We start from the raw sequence: 14,910 nt of genomic DNA on the forward strand, positions 1-14,910 counted from the left end.
ACAAAGCTAGAAAATGATAAAACGAGTCTAACTTTAATTGATTTGAATAATAGTACTTAGATGAAATTTTCGGGTTGTCACACAGCAGGACCTGCAGGTCTACGTGTGACAAAAGTCATTAACGTTCCGACGTCTGAAGAACGTCGCAGCAGGCATCTATGTTATAGTATGGTTATAGCGACTCACATAGGGAGTTAACAATCTTTCAAGTTTACAGGAAAATTTTACTTTGAAAAGGGGTTTTATCTATTTAAAACTACAAATACGTTATAAGTACAAAACACACACATATTCTCGGTCCTGGGATTTAGGACTACATAACTTTTATAAGGAAAATATTGGATTTTCTTTGGAAACACATTACTATTAGGAACATTATAAGTACAAAACACACACATATTCTCGGTCCTGGGATTTATGACTACATAGCTTTTATAAGGAAAATATTGGATTTTCTTTGGAAACACATTACTATTAGGAACATTATAAGTACAAAACACACACATATTCTCGGTCCTGGGATTTAGGACTACATGACTTTTATAAGGAAAATATTGGATTTTCTTTGGAAACATATTTCTATTAAAACTACATTTCATCTAGAATTGTTAGGCTTCAGCTATAATTGCTAAGTGTATATACTAGAGTTATATAAGAATCTAGTCACAATCGACTTAGAATTGGTGGGCCCGCCATACTTCCTGTTCCTTGTTTGGTTGTGGACCTAGGGCAGACCCATTATATTCAACGGTTTATTTAACTTAAATTTTATATAACTTATATACACTGAGTGATTATAGAAGGAATCTACGGGTTTTTCTAGGGTTCATTATCGCATAACATAGGAGCATTCATTTCACACTTAACAAAGAAAATATTGGATTTTCTGGAAACATACTCTGTCGCTTTTTACAAGGAAAACGGTTTCTTCCTCAAACAAAACTCTTATGAACTCACCAACTTAATTGTTGACACTTTTCAAAACTATTTGTATTCTCAGGAAAGCAGTGAAACAGGAAAATCATAGCATTTTGAGGATGGGACGTTAAATCGTCAAACATATCATTTTGTCATCATAATGTAATTGATTTTGAAGCATGTAAACATATACTATGGTGTAACCTTTTCAATTATATTTATAATGGTTGTATTTAGTTTGAGCACTATTATACTCGTTGTTGTGATACTATACATGAAGTCCTCCACCCCCGGACGTTTCCGTCATCCTTGGTTTGGGGGTGTGACACATCATATCTCAATTCAAAAAATTCATACCAAAACATAAATTAACTACATTTTAAAATTATATTTGTTGTAAAATTAAAGAAACATGTAGTACATTTGTATTTATTTTGTATAAAAGTATAGTAAAGAAGCGATATCGGCTTTCCAAGGCGTTGGCGATCCGTAGGAACACATTCCTACTTAAACGAAGTCTTCATTTGAAGCCCTTCGACCCGTATACACAATTATCCGTAAAGTAATCGCGATATAGATGTTCGTGTCCTTCCTTGTTATTTATGTTTAACATCGCACGTCTTGTTAGTAGCGGGTTGTGTCTGGTTGTAGCAGGTCGGTAGTGTAATAAGGATACATCATCCTGAAGAAAATATCGTCATCTGAATCATCGGACGAGTCGAAAAGGTCGGACGAGTCGAAAAGGTCCATATATATATTTTTTTGAACATAATCGAAATTATGTAGAGAGAATAAGAGAAATTGTGTGAAATTTTTTATAAAATGTTATGTACTTATAGGATAAATGTTTTTTTTTAAATAGTTACCATTTAAAAAAAAGCCGTTTGACAACGGTTGGTCAAAGAAAATGTTTGAAAATAACTCGTTTTTTCCGGTTACCCCAACGAGCTTCGCCCTTAACGAGCAAAAACGAGAAGGGGGACGGTGTTCCCCAGTTACCACGCCGTTAAGGCGTTCCACGTCAGCATAACGAAAAGGGGGCGGCGTTCCCCTGTTACCTCGCGGTTAAGGCGTTCCACGTCAGCATAACGAGCACCATACCTGTCTAATAGTATTTGTGTATTGATTCTTTATTACTAAGAGAACTGTACACATTTTTTAAGTTCTTCAGCATCAGAGACACTGATCTGTGTGAGCTCCGACGAAGGTTCTGTTTCTGATTCGTCGTATTTTCTGGCGATCGCTGAAGGTCCGTGTTCATCGAAGCATCGTTATGGTTTTGTCGTCCTGATTGACGATCTAGGGTTTCGGAGGGTTTCTTACTCGGTGAGGTACACATTTTCTTGTTCCTTCTTCGATTCCGTTTTTTCTTATCAGATCTTAGATTAATTTCTAGATCAGCTTGGTTTTTTCACCAGATCTGTAAACAATATTTTTAAGATCTGTGTTTTTCTCTGCGTTTGTTGGTTTGGTTGTTACTGATTGATACAGTCCTATACGATCCTCTATAGATCTGTGTAGCTGTGTTATTCTTGACATCCTTATCTGATTCTGATCTGATCTCTTTAGATCTGATAAGAATTTGCACCTGTTTTTCTTTAGTTCGTCATTGATCTGTATAGACCTACACGATCTGCTATAGATCTGTGGATTTGTACATCTGCATCTTGTGATCTATTTTTTGTTTCATCATATCTGTGCTGTTTGCTTATTTCTGATGACTGGATCTATTCCATCAGATTCTGGTATTAAAATGATTGGTTCTAGAATTGTCGATCTTGATGATCACTTGTCTTTGCATGCTAATGATATTGGTAGTATTGCAATAGTTAATTTTAAATTGTCTGGATCAACTAACTACCAGACCTGTGTTAATTGGGATAGGGTTAACGCAGTTGTAGTCTCCTGGTTACTTTCTCGTGTGATGGTATCTCTTCTGCATATGTTTTATCTAAGATTGCTTCATAGTTGTGATTGGAATTAAAGCAGGAAAAATAAATGGATCTGTCATCTTTAATGTTCATCAAAGAATTAATATTCATACAAAAGGCAATGATAGCATATCATATTACTTTAATAGTCTTAACGGACATTGGAAGGAATTTGATTCATTATCCAAGCTTAATGAATGTTCTTGTGTTGCTTCTCAAAACCGCCAAAGCTTTTCATATCAACTAAAGCTAATGCAATTTTTAATGGGGTTAAATGAGTCATACAATCAATTAAGAAGTAACATTTTAATGTTAGAACCTCTTCCTACTGTTCAAACAACTTTTTCAACTATATCTAGGGACGAGTCACACAAATGTGGTTCTATTGTGTTTGTTTCGAAAGCAATGTTATAAACTTGTTGGCTTTCCAAAAGATTTTAAACCTAAAACTCATTTTCCCCAAAACAGTTCAACTATCAATAATGTTGTTTCTGATTCATTTGTTTCTTCTAACTGAAAATAAAGTGCAGTTTGGCAATGAGCAAGTCATGAAATTGTTGAATCTAATTAGTGATAAATTTGTGATAGGGAAGTATCTGCCAATATGGCAGGTAATGTTGCTTGTGTTAATATGGTTTGTTTAAATGAATGTGTACATAATAACTTTTTTAAAATAAAATGGGTTGTTGATTCATGGGCTACTCAACATATGACTAGTAATTGTCTTGATTTACAAAACCGTATTGATATTTCTGATCTAAAAATGAGAGTTGATCATCCTGATGGTACTTTTGCAAATATATCTAAAATAGGAAATCTCAACCTCTTTCCATTTGTTCTACTTAGTGATGTATTAGCAATTCCTGAATTCAAAGTTGATCGGTTATCGGTTCATAAACTAGCTCGTGATAATGGATGTGGTGTGTATTTTAATGAAGATAATCGTTATTTGTGTGATCCTTTGGATTTACAAGTAAATTTGATATTTGAGATTGGTAAAGAGTCTTGTGGTTTGTATGTTCTAACTGAAAATAGGGTGAGTTGTAATGCTAGCATGAGTTGTAATGCTAGCATTATTAAAGCTAGATGTTATATTTCCAAATTAATTTGGCACAATAGACTTAGTCATCCTTCTGATCAAGTTCTTAGAGTGCGATCAAGTTCTTAGAGTGCTTAAAGATAGGATGGGTTTTAAAAATGGTAACACTCTACCCTCTGATGTGTGCCATAGGGCTAAAAAGACTAGAGAACCTTTCCCTTTGAGTGATCACAAGACACATAGTCTTCGTAATCTTGTCCATATAAATGTGTGGGTCTATATCGAGTCTCTACAAAAGAGGGTTTTAAATTCCTTTTGACAATTGTTGATGATTATACTTGGGTTTATTTAGGGTTATTTGTTAAAAACTAAGATGAAGTATTTGATAATCTTTTTTAATATGCTAAAATCTTAGTTTTTTAAAAAAAATTGAAATTATTAGATCTGATAATGGAACAGAGTTTGTAAGTTCTCGTGTAAACTCTTATTTTGAAAAAGAAGGCACATTTGGATCAGAATACTTGTGTAGTATTCTACGGTGTCTTAAACCATCCAAATCGTATATGGCAGTCTTGTCTTTAAGTGCTAGTTCTAAATCACCAAAAAAAAAAAATTAAAAGTCAAGAAAAGCGAAAAAGAAATCCAATTTATAGGGTTTTCATGTTTCCATGGTTAAAGTTCATACCTCCTAAAATAGTCAATCCTTGCTCCGGGCTCGTCTGAATACCCATACACCATATCTCAGATCCATTCTATTGTGTTTTAACAACCAAATTAAGAGTCATGTAAATACAAGTTAATTAGGCTACATTTGTTACACAAGAATGGACAAGTTATAAAATCGTAATACATATCGTGGAGAATTGACGTATAAGATAGTCTTGGGGTTTAAAGTGCATTGAAGCACCACCAGCAAAAATTGAACTGTACTATGGGAAATATGCCGGTATAAAAATAATATAAAAATAACTGAAAGAACAATAGAAGGTAATTATTTAAAAAATAAAAATATTATCATTTACCATATCGAATGATAAAACAGAGCACGATTTTTTTGGACACAAACCTTGATTTGAATGAATAACAAAGATTTTCACTTGACATAAGTGGCTGTATGAAGTTTGAAGCTGTCTGTTTGATCTGCACCAGTAAAAGTAACATTTAGATTAAAAAACCATTAGTTAAGTTATGGTTTGATATTGTACTTACAACATCCACAACGGGGGTGTAAGCCTCTTCAGTAATGTATACCAAAGTTGTTCCGGAATCAATAATTGTTCCCGCTTGGTGATCACTTAATGCTTGGTGATCACTTAATGCAAATACGGAAGGATCAATTGTCAATGTTTGAAAATTGACCGATATGCTTTCCAAATTTACATTGTAATGCCACCTACAAATGTATATGGAAGGAAATTAGAAACAGATGGTGCTTCTTTTGATTTAGTATGGTAAAAGATATATACATGTTTCCTTTTGACATAATAAATAAATAAAAAGAAAATAAAAACTTATGCTGATTTGACAAGTGGAGTGAATACTACATCTGGCATGATGGGTGTATCAAAAGCCAAAATCCCACCTCCATCACCACCAGCCAGACAATGTGAAAAGGAATTGGGTGCAATCCCTTGAGACGAAAGCTGGGAAATCACAAACTTACTTTGTTTTCCCAATCCCAGAATCACATCAACTGTTTTGTCAGTTTGTCCTGTTTCGGACGTGCTACATGCTACAGCTGTTCATGCATAATTCACTAAATCAGCCATCGTATTTAAAGAGAATGAAAGAAGGAAGAGAAATGAAATTCTATAGTTGATGATAAATGAGAACTTACCCAAATAAAACCGAAGCTGAAGTGTTTAAGAAATCTGACTCGCCAACAACTATTTTAAAATGCATCAAGTCGGATACATAATAACCTGATGTTCCACTACCATCTCTATAGTGGAGATCGTAGGTGCATTGGTTATCTGAACATGAGTTGGATTTTGGAGAACATCTTTCGTCCGAACATAAGGTAGAAGAAGATGTGGAGGAGCTTGCAGGATCATAGATAGTAATAGGAATCTATTCAAAGAAAGAAAAATCATACATATAGTACCAATACTAGTTAATTAAAAAATGGAGAATTTCGTATATACCCTTATTAAACGTTAAAATATCATATTTGCCTGACCTAACATCTAAATATCATATTTGCCCTTCTTAATGTTTTAAAATATCATATTTACCCAAATTTATTTTTTTAATAATTTTTATTAATTTATAATTCATTTTTATAATTTTCAATCATTATAATTGAAAAAACATATAATATGGACAATAATACCCTTACTGAATTTATATCACATTTCATACATAGGGATTTACAATCGGAGACTCCCTCTTCCTCATGATCACATCGTAGGTATTCCCGTTCAAAGTTTCAAAGTTTCATGATCGCATATTTGTACAGAAAGCCTCTCTCTGTTTCTTCAACACCCATTCTCTCTCTAGATTTCTCACTCTTGGGTGTCGTTGTAGATAAGAGGTTCAAAAGTATCTTATCTTAATATCAACAACTTTTTTTTTTTTTTTTGAATCCACGTATTTGGTCTTCATTATGTTTTTTTATCAACAGTCCATCAAATTCTTATGTTCCAAGTTTAATCTCTTATTTTAGTTGGAACTAGAAACATATTTTTTATTTTTAGTTTTCGTAAATATCATCCAAATACCACAACAATCAACTAACGCACACAGAGTCATCCATATAAATGTATGCATTCACCGTTGAAAGAAAATTCATATAAATGTTTACCCATTCATTTCACTTAATATCCCCTCCTCTTTTCTCTCTTCACATTTTCCTTCACTTATCACCCTTTTAAACTCACGGTCTTTGAAGTAAAAAAATAAAAAATAAAAAAAAATAAAAATAAAAACAAAGCATTTCAAGATAACATAGAGGTTTCTGTTAGTTTCTCAATGAAAGACCCTTCTTGTTCAAATTAAAAAGTAAAATCATCCTTTACTATCTTTCGTTGATGTATAGCTTTATATGTTTCATAGCTTTTGGGTGACACTTAAATATATGCTCCAAAATATGCTTTATATTCCCCAACAATGTGTACAAGAATGAATCCAGTTCAGATTTGAACAAAATTAGAGAAACGTATGTGACCTTCTTTCCATAACCCGATCAAGAACACTCCATGGTCATATCATCAAATTAGGCTTTCAAATAATCTCACTCGTTGCAAGAAGGAAGGCACGACAACACAGGAAGAAGGAAGGCGACTTCAATTTTAATACCTACGATCATGAGGAAGAGGGAGTCTCCGATTGTAAATCCTTATGTATGAAATGTGATATAAATCCAGTAAGGGCATTTTTGTCCATTTGATATGTTTTTTCAATTATAATGATCGAAGATTATAAAAAAAGAATTATAAATTAATAAAAATCATTAAAAAAATACATTTGGATAAATATGATATTTTAAAACATTAAGGGCAAATATGATATTTAGATGTTAGGCCGGACAAATATGATATTTAGATGTCAGAACATACTTGTAGTGTGGATGATGTAGGGCAAGATTGGCAGGGTTTGCAACCTACCCACAACAAGTCGCTTCCTGTATCAATTACTACATAGTATTCTTTTTGGGGGAATCCTACCTTGATTTTTGTGTAGTACAAGCTACAAGTTAACCAAATTACAAGATGTTAAGGAATTGAAGAACATGTGACTAAGAACTGGAAAAATTGACTTGTTCACAAAGTCTTTCAAGTATAACTAAAACATATGCAAGAATAGAACAAGTGCAGGTCTTTCTTCATCAAAAACTATTAAGCAAAACGTGAACTAGAATTGAAAAAAGAACAAAGAGATTAATCCAATTTATACTAATCATGAAAGAAACCTAATGCAATACGGTTATTGACAAATAGAATCCTAAACAAATACCAAGAATTTCAAATATGGCAGGTTTTCCCAAAATACCCCCGACTATTTTTGTCCCAGATTTTGTGTTTATGAAACAAAAGTTGGTGTGGTGATTAATAAGGTTTAAGCTTTGTGACTGCACCAAAGCAACAGGGAGAGGAATTGAAGAACAGGTAACTAAGAACTGGAAAAATTGACTTGTTCACAAAGTCTTTCAAGTATAAGTAAAACATATGCAAGAATAGAACAAGTGCATGTCTTTGTTCATCAAAAACTATAAAGCAAAACGTGAACTAAAATTGAAAAAACAACTAAGAGATTAATCCAATTTATACTAATCATTAAAGAAACCTAATGCAATACGGTTATTAACAAATAGAATCATAAACAAATACCAAGAACTTAAAATATGACAGTTTTCCCAAAATACCCCGACTATTTTTGTCCCAGATTTTGTGTTTATAAAACAAAAGTTGGTGTACGTACCCAACATCAAAAGGATCGTATGTTCCTAATACTCGAAATCCAACAACCACATTTGGATCAGAATACTTGTGTAGTATTCTACGGTGTCTTAAACCATCTCTTTCCGTATGTTGTTTCAACTCAACGCCATGGTTGGTGGGAAACGATCTTTCCAACTTTAGAGTCGCCGGAAACCCAAGAACACCGACAGCATGCAGCAGCACGAGACACAACAATGTCGAAGTAATCATTGGTCGTACAGAAATGGAACCATTTCTGACATCTTTTTAAATCAGGTATTTCTTCCGCTATATCAGCTACCAATGAATCAACACTACACTTGCAACATATTTATAGGTGGTGGTTAAAAATGGGTACTGATTGCGTGTTTAAGACGAACTCTAACTCTTTCCGAGAAAGCACAGTTGTGATTCGACGAATATCTTAAAGGTTAAGTTATCCCCTCATACTTTTAACGCTTTACCTTTTCACCAAGCCCTTTTTGTTTTTTACAAGATATGCAACACGAGATGCGACAAAATTTTTATTAGAAAAAGACTAATCAGGCATTATAAGATAAAGATAAAGAAACAATCAATATATCACTTATGTTTCTCACATCATTCAAGTCCATATGTTGTTGCTCTGTGACTTCTTTAGTTTCTAAATCTTCGACTTCATATGATGTTTTTCAAAACTTGTATCCTGTGAAGTGCATGTTAGGAAAAAATTTACAGCTCCTTTTAATGGGAACAAAGTTATATATCCTGTAATATAAGCAAATTAGAAATGCAACATTATAAGTTTGAAATATGAAAACATAAAGTGGTCATTTAGTTATTATCTGCCAATCAAAATATATAACATGTACGATAATACTGCAGGAAATTTAATAACATGGTGCCATTATATATTCAAAATCAGAACCATATTCGTTTTATACCAATGTAGAAGGGGTATAAGCGTACAATTGAAATAATCGATTTATTGGCATTATTCTGTTATATGTATATATATATATATATATATATATATATATATATATATATATATTAGTTTATAACCCGTGAAACCCACGGTTATAAATTAATTAAAATTTCATATTAAAAAATCAAAATTATTAATCAATTATTTAAAATAAATTATTACTTAAGAGATTTTTTTATTATATAAAATTATAATCGTTGATTTAAATAAATACGTGAAGTTATATCACCTTATAATCTGTATTAATTTTATTTTATTTTTTAATATAGTATTATTAATTTAATATAAACTAGAAAAGGACACGCGGCTCCGCCGTTTTTGGACTATGTCACAGAAGTTAAATATCGGCAAACTTTAAAAGATGTATTGAAAGTGTAAATCGTCACAAATAAGGGAGAAAACCGACAGCCCATAAAAGTAGATGTCAAAAGTGTACAATCAAAATAAAGAACATTGATGGAGAAAAAACCAAAAATGTTGTGGTTATAATGTGAAAGTTGCCAAAGTTGGAAAAATGTGGTGGCAAAAGTCTAAAGGAGGTTTTTTGTGTTTTTTATGTCAAAATGTAAAACTTTTGACTGCAAGGTTGAAAAGTGTCAAAGTCACTAAAAATTTATGGCAAAAACATCAAAATATAAAAGATTTGACTGCAAGGTCGAAAAGTGTCAAAGTCACTAAAGATTTGTGGCAAAAATCTATAGGCATAAAAACTTAAATCAAAACTTAAAAATGTAAAAGTTTTCACTTCGAGGACTAAAAATGTCAAAATATAAAAGTGTCAAAGTCACTAAAAATTTATGGCAAAAACATCAAAATATAAAAGATTTGACTGCAAGGACGAAAAGTGTCAAAGTCACCAAAGATTTGTGGCAAAAATCTACAGGCACAAAAACTTAATCAAAACTTAAAATGTAAGAGTTTTCACTTCGAGGACTAAAAATGTCAAATTCAACAAACATTTGTGGCAAAAACCTAAAGCAAAAAAGATTACTATTTATAAGGTCCATTGGATTTAATATATATATATATATATATATATATATATATATATATATATATATATATATATATATATATATAATAAGAGTTTTCACTTCGAGGACTAAAAATGTCAAATTCAATAAACATTTATGTCAAAAACCTAAAGTAAAAAAGATTACTATTCATAAGGTCCCTTGGATTTGATATATATATATATATATATATATATATATATATATATATATATATATATATATATATATATATAATAGAGTGAAAAATTTTAAAATTTGAAATTTAAATTGGAGAATCAATTATTAATCCTGTGTAATTAGAATGAGAAATTTGAAATTTGAAATTTATAATTAATAAGTTGACAAGTGGTATGATAGGTGATATATAATATTAATGAGAAATTCTAATAATATGATAGTTGTCAATAGGAGAATAAACCTATTTATTTATTAGAATAAGGATATATATATATATATATATATATATATATATATATATATATATATATATATATATATGAACTTTCAAATATTAAACATTGAAATTAAGAATGAAGTCATACAAAATATATCATTATACATAAATGTCATCAATAGTTTTAAAATAAGTTGATTAGTAAATATGATATTTAATTTTAATTACATATTTTGCATGTCGTATGTTTGACTTTATGTTGGTGCGCCGAGAATCCTCTTCCTTAATTTGTACCTAAAAATTAAGGTGAATAGGAATATAAAATAGATATTACTAAGCATTAATATAAATAATTAAAAAGGGTATGTGGATCTCCTACCACCGGTTAAAGACAACATACCTCTCTAGTAGTATCAATTCCTATGTGAAATTGAAGTAGTCATTCTATGTACACCTTGTTTTCTAATTACATAAAGAAATATGAGTAACCAAACATAAAAATGTTATCTTTATGTAGGAAAAATATTTTAGTTAACTAACAAATTAAATAATATAAGTTTAAGAGTTAAGAGTTTCAAAACGTTAATATTTTTATTAATCAATCAATTAAGTAACACATGTTGAAATTTTTACAATCATTATTAAAAAGCATTTGAAATATTAGATTTTAAATGAATTTGGTTGAAGTGTTTTGACATATATATATATATATATATATATATATATATATATATATATATATATATATATATATATATATATATATATATATACAGAGAGAGAGAGAGAGAGAGAGAGAGAGAGAGATGAAAAGTATAACATATGTATCAGTTTTAATTAATTATTTTTTTGAAACGGTAAAATTACAAAACAAAAAAAACATATTTAAAATATTTAATTAAATATTTTCGACATCACCCTATATACAATAGGATCAATATATTAACGATTAAACCATAATATACAACGACTGTATTACAGTAATCCAAAAACAAAGAAAATATAAAAACGAATTAGTATAACAAACTTACAAATTAAAAGCTCTAATATAATAGCATATCTCCAAAAGTGGTCATAAGACCTCAACCCAACACAAAAACCTTTAAGTTTTTTTTCTTTTTGAAATTTGTATATGATTTGTATGCATGTCTTCCCAAAAGATTGACCTTTTATAGTAAACTTTTCACTAAATGCTAATTAAACATAATATAAGTTATAAAACTTTTAAGTGTTAAATCATAATTAAGAAAACTTTTGAGTTGCATTAGTTAAAAAAAGAGGGTTTCAAATGAATGTGGTTTGAGGAAGTTAAAAAAAGGGGTTTCAAATGCATGAGATTAAAAAAAAAATGCTAGCTTTATATATATATATATATATATATATATATATATATATATATATATATTACCTTCTTTTAAATTACAATCAGAGCATCCGTCTGGAGCAAGTATGATTTGAAAATCTAAAGATTTTGAACACCTAGAAGTAGATAGGAGAACTCTTTTCTTAGACATGAACTAAACATTTGAGAGAAATTTTATGAGAGAACTTGGAGATGATTCTAATTAAAACATATCTCCTCAATATATAGGAGTCTTGGAGTCTTGAAACATCTTGAAACGGGAAACCGAAGGATTACCGGATCAGTCTTGAGAATTATTGAATCAACTTGCATTTGTCGGAGTGTAGATGTGGCAGACAAAACTCTAAAGCTTTTGACAAATTGGCATCATATTTTGTCATTTTTTGATAATGAAAAATCTTCTTTGGCGATAATGGAGCATCTTCTTTCATCTTTGTAAAAGTTGTTTGTTTTCGTGCAATAATTTAGCATCTTATCTCTGCAGAAGACTTGATAATATTTTTGATAATTGATGTACTCACACAGTGTATAATTGATAATTGATGTACTCACACAGTGTATAATTGATAATAGTTGATAATAGTTGAACAATTTGATAACACGTACTGTTAAGAACAAATAATGACTCTTTTGACGAATCTGATGAAAGTAATAATGAAAGTGAATTAAATTTAGACAATCTTACTCAACAATTCATAAATGACAATGATGATATAAATCAGCTTACAAATGATTTTTCAATATTAAATAAGATTAATTCTTTTGGTAATAATCCAAAACCAACTATTAAAAATTATTGGAATAGACCTTCTCTTCCTGATGTTCAAATTGAAGAAAGAGCTTTTCAATATGATCGTTCAGCTTACGATGGTACTTCTGTTTACGAATGGAATATCGATGGTAACTCTGAACATCAAATTCTTAATATTGTTCAAGAAATGACCATGGCAGCTAATGCTTACAAGTCTCACAATAATACTCAACTTCAAATTGTTAATATTATTATTTCTGGGTTTAGTGGTACTCTTAAAGGTTGGTGGGATTTCTATATTACACCAGAAGAAAAGAATTTTATTATGACTGCCAAGAAAACCGTTATAAAACAAGAAAATAATTTACCGATTCAAACTCAAGAGGATGATATGGTTAATACTTTAATTTTTGTTATAATCAAAAACTTTGTAGGAGATCCTACTACTTTTCAAGAAAGAACTTCTGAAATTCTAATGAACTTACATTGTAGAAAATTAACTGATTTCAGATGGTACAAAGATAATTATCTCGTTAAAGTTTTTTCAAGACCTGATTGTAAAGAATCTTATTGGAAAGAACGTTTTATTGCTGGACTTCCAAAACTTTTTGCCGAAAGAATTATACAAAAATTAAGAGAAAATTTTAATAATACAATTCCTTATCAAAACCTAACTTATGGAGACTTAATTAATTATATTAATAAAGAAGGATTAGCTATTTGTGCTGACCTTAGATTTAAAGAAAAACTTAAAAAAGATAGAATTAATAGTAAGAATGAATTAGGAATTTTTTGTCAACAATATGGTTATCAACCATTAACAGGTCCGTCTACTTCAAAAACCAAAAAATATAATAAAAAATCTTCTAAATATTTCAAGAAAAAGAAATATAATAAATCAGAAAAATATAAGAATTATAAGAAAAATAAATGTTTAACATCAAAAAACCCTTATAAACGATCTAATAAAAATTCTAAAAGAAAATCAAAAGACATTATTATTTGCCATAAATGTGGTCGTAATGTTCATAATGCTAATAATTGTTATGCAAAAACAAAAATTAATGAATTAAATATTTCGGAAGAATTAAAAGAACAAATTAGAAAAATTATGTTAAATTCTGATTCCGATTCTGATTCTAGTTTTTCCGATTTTCAAGAAAATGATTTAAACATCTTAGAACAAAATACTTCAAGTTCGGAAGATTCTGATACATGCAAATGTGTTGGAAAATGTAATTGTAATTATTCAATTAATGTCCTTACAAACAATGACAAAGATCTTTTAAAAAATTTGGATTCCATTAAAGATAAAAATATCCAAGAACTGTTGATAAAACAAATGCTTAATAAGAATGAAAATTATGTTTCAAATAATACAAAAATTTTTAATTTAAAAGACATATATGAAAGATTTTCTGAAACAAAACCCATTTCCATACAAGAACTTCAAGAAGAATTAAAATTAGTTAAACAAGACATAAAAGAAATTAAAGGCAAAATTATAACTCTAGAAAAGGGAAAAAATATTATTAATTCACAAAATAATGATAATAAAGATGAAAAGGTTATCGAAAGAATTATAAATGATCAAATTTCTCAAAAATGGAATACTCAAATAACTTTAGTAAAAAATAATTTTAAAATGGATATTACTGCTCTAATTGATAGTGGTGCTGATATGAACTGTATACAAGAAGGTTTATTTCCCACTCAATTTTATGAAAAAACTTCTTCTAGGCTTACTGGAGCTGAAGGAACCAGTTTAAAAATAAATTATAAAATTTCCGATGTTCATATTTGCAACAATCAAGATTATTGTTATAAAACTCATTTAATTTTAGTAAAAAATCTTACTTCTCCTTTAATTTTAGGAACACCTTTTATTACTAAATTATATCCTTTTATGGTTCAAGATGATGGAATTATTACTAAAGTTTTTGGAAAAGAAATTATGTTTAAATTTTGTGAACCTCCGTCTTATTCAACTATTAATATTCTTAATTATAAAACAAAACAAGCAAATTACCTTATCAATGAAATTAATGATTTTCGTATACATAATCAATTACAAGATAAGTATATTCAAGACAAAATTATAGCTTTAAAACAA

At 29.7% G+C, this 14,910-nt stretch overlaps 2 protein-coding genes across 2 annotated transcripts in view; one reads left to right on the forward strand and one right to left on the reverse strand.

Moving 5' to 3' along the window:
• The first annotated feature begins 2,020 nt into the window (after window positions 1-2,020).
• LOC145127341 (uncharacterized) overlaps window positions 2,021-14,910 on the forward strand; it is a 36,039-nt gene continuing 23,149 nt past the window's right edge. Inside the window, exons 1-2 of the mRNA XM_079062558.1 lie at window positions 2,021-2,249; window positions 12,275-14,733. Coding sequence (XP_078918684.1) covers window positions 12,985-14,733 — 1,749 coding nt within the window. The 5' untranslated portion in view covers window positions 2,021-2,249; window positions 12,275-12,984. The remainder of the gene's footprint in view (window positions 2,250-12,274; window positions 14,734-14,910) is intronic.
• On the reverse strand, window positions 4,373-8,537 carry LOC145127335 (aspartic proteinase 36-like). The gene is made up of 10 exons (XM_079062553.1): window positions 8,308-8,537; window positions 7,494-7,575; window positions 5,811-5,958; window positions 5,471-5,626; window positions 5,355-5,361; window positions 5,098-5,281; window positions 4,955-5,028; window positions 4,739-4,817; window positions 4,574-4,640; window positions 4,373-4,479 (listed from the first exon to the last, which is right to left on the reverse strand). Exons 1-10 carry the CDS (start codon window positions 8,535-8,537, stop codon window positions 4,373-4,375), a joined length of 1,134 nt encoding a protein of 377 aa, XP_078918679.1.

The sequence above is a fragment of the Lactuca virosa genome, chromosome 1 (genome assembly GCF_052849685.1).
Source record: "Lactuca virosa cultivar CGN04683 chromosome 1, Lactuca_virosa_CGN04683_v6, whole genome shotgun sequence".
Lineage (NCBI taxonomy): Eukaryota > Viridiplantae > Streptophyta > Magnoliopsida > Asterales > Asteraceae > Lactuca > Lactuca virosa.

Excerpts from the sequence above, each read along its gene's own strand:
- LOC145127335 (XM_079062553.1), bottom strand. The coding sequence starts at position 8,537 with ATGATTACTTCGACATTGTTGTGTCTCGTGCTGCTGCATGCTGTCGGT. Across the intron at positions 7,576-8,307 it reads TACGATCCTTTTGATGTTGG|CTTGTACTACACAAAAATCA; the intron begins GTACGTACACCA and ends GTTAACTTGTAG. Across the intron at positions 5,627-5,810 it reads AGATGGTAGTGGAACATCAG|CTGTAGCATGTAGCACGTCC; the intron begins GTTATTATGTAT and ends ATGCATGAACAG.